At 36.5% G+C, this 12,332-nt stretch overlaps 1 protein-coding gene across 25 annotated transcripts in view; it reads right to left on the bottom strand.

The window, feature by feature from the left end:
* DLG2 (discs large MAGUK scaffold protein 2) overlaps positions 1-12,332 on the bottom strand; it is a 2,208,086-nt gene that overhangs the window by 662,475 nt on the left and 1,533,279 nt on the right. For all 25 annotated transcript variants that reach the window (XR_003517338.2, XM_027578649.2, XM_027578631.2 and 22 more), the window contains one exon: positions 2,812-2,862. Coding sequence is in view for 24 of the 25 variants with exons in the window: in XM_027578649.2 (XP_027434450.2) it covers positions 2,812-2,862 (51 nt within the window). In the remaining variant the exon portion in view is untranslated. The remainder of the gene's footprint in view (positions 1-2,811; positions 2,863-12,332) is intronic.

Below are 12,332 nucleotides of genomic sequence, written 5' to 3'. Positions count from 1 at the left end.
CTCCATTGCTACAGGACTTTTTTCTTTTTTAATGAGAGATATTTCATCATGTCTGCATTAAATTTATCCAGGAAAAAAAGAGAGAGAGAGAGGAACTGATATTGCAGGAGAGAGAGGAGACAACTGCAGAAACAGAGTCCTTAAAGGGACAAGAGGATCACAAGTGAAGGGCTGGCCTTGTAAAGGATCAGGGAACATTCTTCCCTTGGAAAAAGGGAGAGCACACTGGCAGAGCAGGTGGTAGGAAGGTCAGGCGGTCTTCCTGTGACTGCTTGGGTTTTCTCAAGGACATAGGAAGAGAGGTCAACAGTGGAGACTGAGGATGAGGGAGAGGGTGTTTGAGATTTGAGGAGAGCAAATAAGTTGTGAATCTGTTGTCCCAGAGAATGAGAGAGTGATTTTTCTAAAGAAATGTCTAAGAATTACTAGGATGTTTTGAAGTTTCACTTGAAATCAATAGCTATAAATTTAAAGTGAGATGAACGAGTGCTTCTCTAGCCCCATTCATTTGCCCAGGCACTGGCATGGAGGGCTGAGGCTTTGCTGGAGGAGCACGGCAAGGGAGAGAGGAGAAGAAGGAATGGTAAAAGCCTGTTTAGAGGGAGTCTCGGAGTATCATGGGTGGAAGAGGCATGGGCATAAGAGAGGTGAAAACTGGTAAGGGAAATGGTAAAATCGGTGACTCAAGGTCCCAATGGAGTTGGAAGACTTTTTGAGGGGGGCGGTACTAGAATAAATTATAAGAACAGAAAAGAGGTGTTGTTCAACGAGGATAACGCTTGATCAGGGGGTTTTGGGGGCGGGTGTAGTTCATGGCAGTGTCCAGTTTCCGAGTGTGACTGAGACTCCGAGGGCAAGAGTGAGATGACACGCCAGATCTGGAAACAAGGGCGTGTCAGAAGGGAGCCGGCAACACACAGTTGTCTCACTCCCACGGGATGTTCTTCCTCACACCAAAGTGAGCTTAGATTTTCTGATCTATAAAGCCATGACACAAAACGGTGTCATGTTTGAGATGTGGGGGTGTGGGGAGAGAGAAGGGGTGGCTCCAAGAGTGTGAGATCTGTGCGGTCTAACAGGGTCCTGCATTTAAGAAGGATCTCTAATCACGTGGCACTTAATGCCTGGGTCTTGACATCTTTTTTGATTCTTAATTTTTAAACAAGGGCCTCACATTTTCATTTTACACTGTAATCTGCAAATTATATAGACAGTCCTAGAGAGAAGATTAGTGATTTAGTAGGAGAAATGTGTTCTTTTTTCATTTGGGCTAATTTTCCATAAGCCTCATTTTTCTCCATTTAGCATGCCATTAAAATTTAACCAAAGTTCATAATGGAAGTTTTAAAGAACACATCTGTCAAGCACTTAACTTTTAATGTAAATTTCCTTTTAAAACCACTCATGCTCAATAAAAATTAGGCTGAGAATGAAAAATTCCCTGACTCAGGAAAGTGAATAATCAGTAAACTTAAAAGAAATATAAATTTAAGTGCAGGTCTAGAGTCTGAATTCATACTTGAATGAAACAGCTTAGAAAAATGCTTATACTTTTATTTCTTATTGTAAATGAATTATATGTTTATTATGCAATGTTTAGCAAAAAAATGTGTACAAAAAGAAGAAACTAAACATTATCCAAAGACCTTAACAAGAGTTAACATTTTGATTTAGATCCTTTCAGGCTTTTGTATATACTTATGAATGCTAATTATGCACGTTGATACTTATGGGATTGTAATTACATACCATTATAAAATTTATTTTTTTAATTTGACAAGATAACCTTGTTAGGCCTTCCATTCTTATATTTAAATATTCTTAAAAATACTATTATAATATAATTTAATATAATTTTCTATTATTTGGACATAAAATAATGTATTACTAAACACTTGACTTTTTCAATCTTCACTATTATAAACAATACCAATATGAACATTCTTTATATCTTTGTACATTTTTATAAGTATAAATTCTGAGTCAAAAAAGTGTGCCCATTTTAAAGGTCTTGATCCATTTTTCCAAATTGTTTTTTTATAGGTATAACAATTTCTAGGTCCACTCCATGGCAGTGAATATTAATCTTTCTTTTAAATTTTCCCAATTGGACAGACAAAAGCCATTTAACATCATTGTTTTCTTTGTTTATTAATAAGGTTGAACAAGTTTCCATGTGTCATTGGCCTTTACTTTTTTGATGAATGTCCTGTTAATGCCTTTTGGTCGTATTTTTTCTAGGTGGTTTTGGCCTTTCTCTTACTGTTTTGCAAAATGCCTTTATAGATTAGGGTTGTTACACAGAAATTTGCTAATTTGTCAAAGCCTCGCCAAGGCCCTAAGAACATATTTGCAGAGATCTGCAGGACTTCTGTGTTTTTTCTCCATGTGGGTGGCTTTAAAATGCATCACTGTTTTTTTTTTAAACTAAAAAATGCATGATAATGGTAGTTATGAGATAGCATTAATATTACATAAATGAAAATATTTTGTACTGTATCTAAAAATGCATAGCAAAATGTTAATAATGAAAACAATAGGAAAAAGTGCTATACTAGCTCACTGAATATATCTGTCTTTCTCATTCATTTCTCCAAATCTTGGCAGTGCAATTTACATATGGAATATTCCGTGATTTGGTCTGTTTGTCTCTGTGCCCTCCATTGTAAGCATTTCATTAATATTTTTATTTTGAGTCCTGTTGGAAACTTCCAAGGTATAACACACAATTGTGTGATTTCTCAAAATAATCATTAGGATGCAGAATGTCAAATGAAAGATTGAGGTTTTGGATTGTTGGATTTTTCTTACCCTTTCCAATGTAATTTCTTCAAATTCATATTCAATTTCTGTTCCATTGACCTGTGAGTAGGAAAAAAAAGAAAGAATGATTAAATACATATTAAGGGGGAGATGGCTGTGTTTTTAACAACATTCGGGGTTAAGTTTCATTCTGGCTATGAATAAACCACACTTTCTTAAAAATATTTGTGATTGTATGTTTTCATCCAAATAAAATACAATCTAAGCTGTTCTAAAATATATGAGTGAAATTTTGCAAAAAATAATCAAAGCTTATTGCATTCCTTAGAATTTGTGATATTTGGGGTAGAAGGAACAATACAAAATATGCATTGTGATGTTATAAAGAAGAAACCACCTAGGGGTAATGTTACAGTTACAAGGGAAATAATTTCCTAATATCTTTAAAACTTCCATGAACAAACACTAAAATACGACCTTAAAAGTCAGTGGAAAAGGCAGCACAACTATATGTCATATTTTCCCAAAAAATAGCATTCAGAATAACTATGTCAGATAAGAAATGTCTTTTCTTTATTGGCTCAAGCTCAGGTAATTCATCCCCATTATCCTCGTTATATTTATTAGGAAGCCCTGGACCATAACCATGCTCATGTACTTCAACAGCAGCAAGTAAAGAATAAAGTAGGACATGTTTGAAATTCCTAGTGAGAAAGCTTTAACCATCTAAACAACTCTTGCATTGATATAAACTTACAGAGAGAAATACTTAAAGATAGCTAGGCGACACATCACATATGCCTTCATGTCAACAGATGTGCATACAGAATAGATGAAGAGTGGCTTTAAAATAACCTAACAAATATTCAATTCCCATTCTTATCAGAGTCCTTTTCAACCAGGCAAAAATCTCCGAGCGAGAAAATTCTTGAGTTGGCTGTGTCTTTTTTCTTACATGTGTCTCACAACATCATTAGCATTTAGGGATCATCTAGAAAGACGAATTTCTAACCATCATTATCTTTGTAGGGTCTTAACCAGTTGACTTTTCCTTCCTTAGAAGAATTTTATTTATTTATTTATTTATTTTTAAATTTTTATTGTTATGTTAATCACCATATATTACATCATTAGTTTTTGGTGCAGTGTTCCATGATTCATTGTTTGTTCATAACACCCAGTGCTCCATGCAGAACGTGCCCTCCTCAATACCCATCACCAGGCTAACCCATCCCCCTACCCCCCTCCCCTCTAGAACCCTTAGAAGAATTTAAACATAGTTCTCGCAGACTGAGAGCTCTACAAAGGTAAGGACTGGATACCCTATTCCTTAACTGAGTCTGGCAAGAAATAATTGATGAAGGAAAGAAAAGAAAAGAGGAATGAAGGAACCATGGACTGAACTCAGTATTCATTTATTTATCTGATTTGTAAACACAGGTACTTGTGAATTTTCTTCCATAAGGAATTTGGATGCAGTATCATCAATGGAAGGTGTAATTATAACTATCATCAGCAGCTACAAAGAATGACGACAGACTTTACTTATGTGTGTCCACCAGCCGCTTAGAGCATGTTTTTGATTTTCTAATTACATGAGCTAATTGGTGAATCACATTTTACTGTGTTACTACATTATCAAACAGCCTTAAACCAAATTTGATTTTCTGGGCTTCAGCAAGTTAATGACTCATAGAAGAGGACTTGATGATGTTAGGAAGCTTTAGCGGCTTTATGGAGGTTTTTGTTCTTCACGTGTAAAAGTACAAAACAAAACTCAAAGTCCCTGGATGTTTGTGTCTCCATATTAATTCCATTTTTTGTTTGTTTTTTATAACTTTCTTTAGTTGATGGAAGAAAGGGAAGGCTGAATTCATGTGATACGTTTTAATTCTCCCAGTGTGGCTTTGTGAAGCTTTTCTTTGCTTCAGTGACTTCTCTGGAATGAAGCCCTTCACATTATCAGAGTGCTGAAAAGTGGGGAGAAAAAAAAAACAACTTCAAAGAAACAAAAACAAACCTCTGATAATAAAATCTAAAGGCTCAGGCTGAAAGAAATGCTGTTAGGAAGTGCTTAAAAGACAATAGTCCTTTAGTGGCATACAGTCCTTCGTGGGGTCTCCCTGAATCTTTGCTTAACAAATCTATGATCATGTACGCTGACATCATGTACGCTGACTTCAGTTCCTACGTGCACTATAGACACATATCCCGATTGCTATTCAAATGTTCCCTGGTCAGCCAGACAAACTACTGGAGGCTTACAGACTCCATGGGTCTTTAGTTTTCAACCCAAACAAGTCATGTCTTTTGCCTAATTCCCTAGTCTCCAGGATGTCTTCATAAGAATAGATGATGCCATCTGGATTGGGATGGCACCTTGCTTTTAAAAAAATAGCATTAAAAAAAGAAACAATAGACTTCTTAATTGAGTATGATAAAAAATTCAGCAACTCACTAACCCAGCTGTTCTGTTTAAATAATCTGTGACTAAACAATAAAAATAATCCTTGCTACCTTAAAAAAATACCATATAATTTCACTTACATGTGAAATCTAAAAACCAAAACGAATGAATAAATAAACAAAAAGAAGAATCAGAGCTATAAGTACAGAAAACAAACTCATGGCTGCCAGAGAAAAAGGGGGGAGGGAGGATAGGCAAAGTGGGCGGGGAGAGGGAGGATGGGTAAATTGGGTGAAGGGGAGTGGAGATACATGCTTCCAGTTACAGAATGACTAAATCACAGGGATAAAATGTACAGCACAGGGAATATAGTCAAAGGTATTACAATAGCTTTGTAAGGTGACAGATGGTAGCTACACTTGTGGTGAGCATAGCATAACATAGAGAATCGTTGAATTATTATGTTGTACATCTGAAATGTAAAATTGTGTTTCAACTATATTCAAAAAAGAATCCTATGACTGCCACAGGATTTAGTGAAATTATGGAGGAATGAAAGGTTTTTAGCATAGCTGAGGCAATATTTCCACCATGAACTGAGACTATTTAAAACATGGTATCACAAGAGACAATGTGGGAGTTCAGGAAAGTCATTTAAGAGTTCCTAGCGTCTATTCTATCATCACTAGGGGAGTGTGATCGCTGTTTGACCTCAAGAAATCTCACAACCTGTCTTGGCAAAAACCCTGGGGGAAAGGATAGAAAGCATAACTAAGTATACCTCCATTTTAATCAGAAGTACGTAAGAGTGGGTTGTGACATTCATGAAAATTCAGTGACTTTTCAAATGAGTACACCAATATAATATTCTTTAAATAATTTTTCCAAATTTATTTAGAGGGGTGGTTGCTTGGTAAAGAGCCAAGAAGTATAAACAGTAATTTGCCCCCATCCATAATTTTATGTATCCCCAGGAAAAAAAAAACTATGCTGTGAATGGGCTCCCATCATCTTCTGGGGGCTTATAATCTGTTGTCTGAACTTGCCTTGGTGGTCTCCCTCTATTCCCAATCAGTTAGTTTACCAATATATGTCTTTAAATTAAAAAATTCTCTTCCTGAAAAGAGTTCTGCCACATGCATTTGTTGGTGTTGCTCTTGACCAGTAATATTTCGGGTGATACTTAAGTACCCAGGTAATGTGTTATGCACCTGATAGTTTGGGGCCTAGACAGCTACATGTATTGGGTTCAAGTTATTACAACTCTGGCACTGACCATCACTGATAGTCTCTTCTCACCTTGAAGACTAGAAAAGTGAGAGGATTGACATTTTTGTAGATATAAAGGTCATTTTCCAGTTTTGAAAAATCTGTTTTTCATTAGATACTTATTTTCCTGAATCCAATGGTTCTGTGGTGACAGCTGGTAGGTTTCTATGGGGGCTAGAAAAGCAAATTGATGCCACACATTGTCCTGCACTGTTCTGGGCATGTAGCCTTTTTGGCATCATACAGAAGTTAAGAGAGTGACCCATTCAGATTCAAACTTGGTATGTATGTATGTATGTATGCATGTATGTATTTATTTTAAAGATTTTGTTTATTTATTTGACAGAGAGAGACACAGCGGGAGAGGGAACACAAGCAGGGGGAGTGGGAGAGGGAGAAGCATGCTTTCCACTGAGCAGGGAGCCCAATGCGGGGCTCAATCCCAGGACCCTGGGATCATGACCTGAGCCAAAGGCAGACGCTTAATGACTGAGCCACCCAGGCGCCCCTCAAACTTGGTATTTAAAATTATAATTTCATGAACTTTGAATGTTATCACACTGCTTTTTTTTCTCCTTCAGTGTTAGTTTAATTACCTGGCCAGATGATCATATAATTTAATTCAGATGTATTTTTATCTTCTGAAAAGAGGTCTTTCATGAATAACATACATGAACTATTTCATGTTTTAATGCATTGAGGATAAACACACAGTTCTTCAAGAGTCACCAAATATACTAAGACCTCAGAGAAATGTGATATCAAATACATAAAATAGAGAGGTGGACTAGAACCACGGCTCCACTGTTGCCATATGGAAGGATTGTGTATGTACATACGTATATATGTGTGTGTGTGTGTGTATATATATATATATATATATGATATATGATGTACTAATTCTGCCCTTTATTAAAAGTAATTATGACACAGTAAACAAGACTTATGGTTTTTCATATAAAGCTGCTGTTGGACTTTGAAAGGGGGATGTGATGATCATGGAGACTGGGGCATCTGGTTTTCATGGCTTCTTGCCACTCCCACAACAAGACAAAGCCCAAGTCACTCTGTTTCATCTGTAACTGCAGCATATAACACAGTGCCTACCACACAGAGGCTCAGTGACCATGTTCATGAGGAAATAGAAACATTGATGAATCACTAAATATGATTTTTTTGGGGTGGGTAAAATTTGATGCTCTCAGAGAAGACTGTAGCAGCAAATGGAGATTCCTACAGGACCTAGGCCTTTGGAGATTCCCAGCTCAGATATCCTCATATCTGAGATCAGCCCTTCTCAGGAGTCCTTTCTACAGAGTCACAACCATGATCAGATGCCCCAGCAAGTCTATAACACACACACACACACACACACACACACACACACACACACACACCTTGTTCGTATTCATCTACATTGCCAATGGTCATCCCCCTTTCCTACTGGAGGTCTATTACAGCAAACACATCATGACGCTTCACGGCTCCTTACACTTGAATCTCCTATGTACATTCTTTTTTTTTTTATTTTTTTTTTATTTTTTTTTTAAAGATTTTATTTATTTTTTAACAGAGAGAGAGAGACAGACAGTGAGAGAGGGAACACAAGCGGGGGGAGTGGGAGAGGGAGAAGCAGGCTTCCCGCTGAGCGGGGAGCCCGATGCGGGGCTCGATCCCAGGACCCTGGGATCATGACCTGAGCCGAAGGCAGACGCTTAACGACTGAGCCACCCAGGCGCCCTCCTATGTACATTCTATTATATTTAGTAGGTAAGATGGTTTCCAGAGTTAAAAAAAAAAGACACAGATCTGAATCCTAGTTTCAGTATTTATGAGATATGCGAATGTAGCCAATTTCCTTAACCTCCCAAAACCTTAAATTCTTCATGTGTAGAAGGGTACTAACAAATACTTCCCTAATATGGTCATTGTGAATATTAGATAATTTGTGTAAAACACTTGGCACACATCTTAAGTGATAAAGAAATTATATTTAGCTATAATACCACACAATTCTCTTCATGGAGTTTTTGGAGCAATAAATGAGATTACACATTATCAACTACCTAGAACATAGTAGGTCTTCAATAGTGAGAGTTATTTTAATTTTTTTAAAGATTTTTATTTTTATTTTTTATTTTTTTGGACAGAGAGAGAGACAGTGAGAGAGGGAACACAAGCAGGGGGAGTGGGAGAGGGAGAAGCAGGCTTCCTGGGATCATGACCTGAGCTGAAGGCAGATGCTTAACAAGTGAGCCACCCAGGTGCCCCTTCAATAGTGAGAGCTATTTTAATTAGCTGTGGATTCATAATGTGCAAGGTTCACAAGGCTTATATGATCAATTATTGAATATTTGCTAATTTCCCCATTAATATAAAATATAATTTAATAAGCAAATAAGTTTGCTTTCTTCTACAAAATCCACTAAAATTTTTTTTAACCTGAATATCTCTTTCCTGAACCCACCTAAGATGTACTCCCTTGTGGAGAGGAATCATCTTAGCATTCCCTCCCAAATCAGGTCAGCATGGCCTTCACTCAGAATATTACCTCCACAGGACTTTCTTCCAGTCTTCTGTCTGCTCCCTCTTATATTATCTTTTTAACGTTGTCTTGCCCAGTTTTGACCATTATGTTACTCTACTGATACTCACTTCCCTAAGGCTGAACTCTTCTTGAGTCTTTTGGAAGAAATAAAAAATAGCTTTGTCTCTTTGAGAAAGGGGAAAAAAGATAAGGCAGTTTTGCTCTACCTCAGTCTAAAAGAAAGAACAGAAGGCTGATGTTCATTGTCTCTATGTTTTTATCACATTTAACTTTAAGTGTCTCTGCTGAATGGATGAAAAACAATCAAGTATTGAAAAAGTGAGAGTCATTTGACCAACATGGAAGCTCTAATCAGAATGAGAGCATCATTAGATAAAGCTCAAGGTTTGTAGCACACAACTAAGTTGTCCATCACTTCCTTTAACTAATGTTCCTTTTCCTAGACTATCTCCACTGCCTAAAATCGTGCCCTCTATTCATATTAAGAGGAATTACCACATAGAAATAAAAAGCTTAGATTCTGGGATCCAAAAGACTTGAATTCCAATACCAGTTTTGTCACAAGCTGTTAGAATTCATCTTTTTATGTGTTATACACATTTGTGTGTCAATATTGTTTAAACAGTAACCAAAAAAAATTCTGTTTGTAACCTTTGTAGAGCATCTGTTTTAATCTAAGGTATGGATCTGGTTATTTTAAAAATACAATTCAATTAGGGCACCTGGGTGGCTCAGTCGTTAAGCGTCTGCTTAAGCGTCTGCCTTCGGCTCAGGTCATGATCCCAGGGTCTTGGGATGGAGTCCTGCATCAGGCTCCCTGCTCGGCAGGAAGCCTGCTTGTCCCTCTCCCACTCCCCCTACTTGTGTTCCTTCTCTTGCTATGTCTCTCTCTGTCAAATAAATAAGTAAAATCTTAAAAAAAATACAATTCAATTATAATGAGACTAATTTAAAAATATGCAGTTTGAAAAGAAGTTAATCATAGTAAATACTTCTTACTTTTAAAAAACATAAACTATAAAAATAATTATGTATATTCTTAGTCAATATTCTAGTTTTGGTAAGACCACTATTCCTATTATTCATCTGCTTGTGATCTACCAGCAAACCCAGATTTCATGTTAAAACTTCTAATCTTAATTAAATTTCTGAGCTCAGTGAACTGCTAAATCATAGCATCCAACAAATAGAAAAAAAAAATCAATCACTATCCTATAACCTGTTCCATTCTTAAACAATTTTCCTTTGGTGTTGTTATTCCCTCTGCCTTTGTTACTAAGACTTTATAACATACAACTTTGGGTCTAAAAAAGTGTTCTTAGGATCAATAATTACTATGTCGGTTTTTTCACTTAATTAGAAACCACAGGTTTTTAAAAATTATTATTAATCATCTGTAAAAATGTGATAAATTTTCCTAATTTTTCTGTCCAGAAAAATCAAGGAAAATAGCTTAGGGTTCTTACATGTATAAAAAGAAACTTTAGATAGATAGATGGGATGGATAGAAAGACAGATGACAGATAGATGATAGATAGATAGATATAATATTGTCTTGATTAAAGGCTTCTGTAAAGAAGGAAGAATATAGTACTTAGTAAGTTCAGAACTGGATTTGCCTCTGATCTGGACATGGCACATTTCTTCCCAGCTTTGCTCCCTTGCTTTGCACCATATGTTGGATGGAGTAATAATAGGTGATTTTAATGCTTTCACTTGGCTCCAGCCTGATGTATGCTGTTTTGTTTTGGGGGCTTTAAATATTACTTAAGTTAAAACATGTTCTTTGAGAGCAGTAAGTGTTGTTAAGAACACATTGATCAATGGTTGCGAGGACATCATGATCCACCAGGTTTTTGTCCCATCAAGCCCCCTCTCCCTCACTTCACTATCCCCATAAACAAACCACCTGGTCAACTGCAAGCAGGGTCCAAGAGAATCGGGAGCTCAAACACATGCCAAAAGATTTAGAGCAACATAAACAAAGTGAGTGCTGAACCATAAGATGAGACTTTACAAATGCAATGATGTGAGCTGATAGTAAGAATATTTTCTCTTTCTCTTGGGTATAATACAACTATAGTAAGAGGCAGAATATCAGTTCACCCAGTTCTTCACCTTCAACTTCTCTCTTCAATCTGAAATCTTGTTTCTACCAACATACAAAAAGCAGAGGATCCACAAAGACTTTCCCACATTTGATTATGATGATCTTTTCCCAGCCTCAGCTTCTCTGGCTTTCCTGCAGTATTTAACACTCTGGAGTGACCACCACTTGAAATTTCTCTTTTCTTCTGTCACATAGTTGATATCCTCACTGGTTTCCTCCCTACTGCTCTGTCCATTGCATTTTCTGTTTCCTTTCTTCCTGCCAGATATGAGCATTTGCCAAGATCTATCCCTTTTTGTTATACAATCTCACTCAACTTTTATTTTCTAAGTAAATGCCCTGATATCACCTCAGTCTTAGTAAGTCTGAGACAGGACTAATCATGCTTAATTATATTTATAATTTCCTCTGTTAAGGAAATCCTTTTCCTTTTTCTTTTTTTTAAAGATTTTATTTATTTAATTTTTAACTAACCTCTACACTCAATGTGGGACTTGAACTTACAACCCCTTGCTCTACCTACTGAACGAGCCAGGAGCCCTGGGAATTCTCTTTTTCATATGTGTCCTTTATATTTGTTATCAATACCTAACTAGCATCCTATTTCAAGTTCTAAACTATTATTTTCTTAATATCATCAATATAACTTCCTAAAAACATTTCTGCCTAGATCATTTTTTCAATATCAATCTATTTTTCATATCCTTTGAGAGCTACCTTTTTTAAAAAAGATTTTTATTTATTTATTTGACTGAGAGAGAGAGAGAGAGAGAGAGAGCACAAGTAGGGGGAGCAGCAGAGGCAGAAGGAGAAGCAGGCTCCCCACTGAGCAAGGAACCCAACACAGGACTCTATTTCAGGACCCTGAGATCATGACCTGTGCTGAAGTCAGACGCTTAACTGGTTGAGCCACCCAGGCACCCCAAGAGCTACCTTTCTAAAAAGCAATGTTATTGGCATGTAATAATGCTGTACAAAGTAGCTTTAAGTAACTTTTCTTTATCCTTAAAGAACATTTCAGAACATCCACCAACTGTTCTCAATCTACCTTTGTAGCTACAGACCCTGCTTCTTATCTTCAAAAACATTTTCTAGCCCAGTAATTGTGCTGAAGCTTCTATAAAGCAACTCTTCTCTTTGATATTTTTTATTAATGTTATATAGTCCACCCTAAATGTCTTTACTTTAATCTCTGCTTATTAAAATCCCAATTAATTTAGAAAAATATTTTGAAT

This window comes from Zalophus californianus, chromosome 11 (assembly GCF_009762305.2).
Source record: "Zalophus californianus isolate mZalCal1 chromosome 11, mZalCal1.pri.v2, whole genome shotgun sequence".
Taxonomy (NCBI): Eukaryota; Metazoa; Chordata; class Mammalia; order Carnivora; family Otariidae; genus Zalophus; species Zalophus californianus.
The sequence above is the reverse complement of the archived record's forward strand: the minus strand, read 5'-3'. Positions and strand labels throughout refer to the sequence as shown.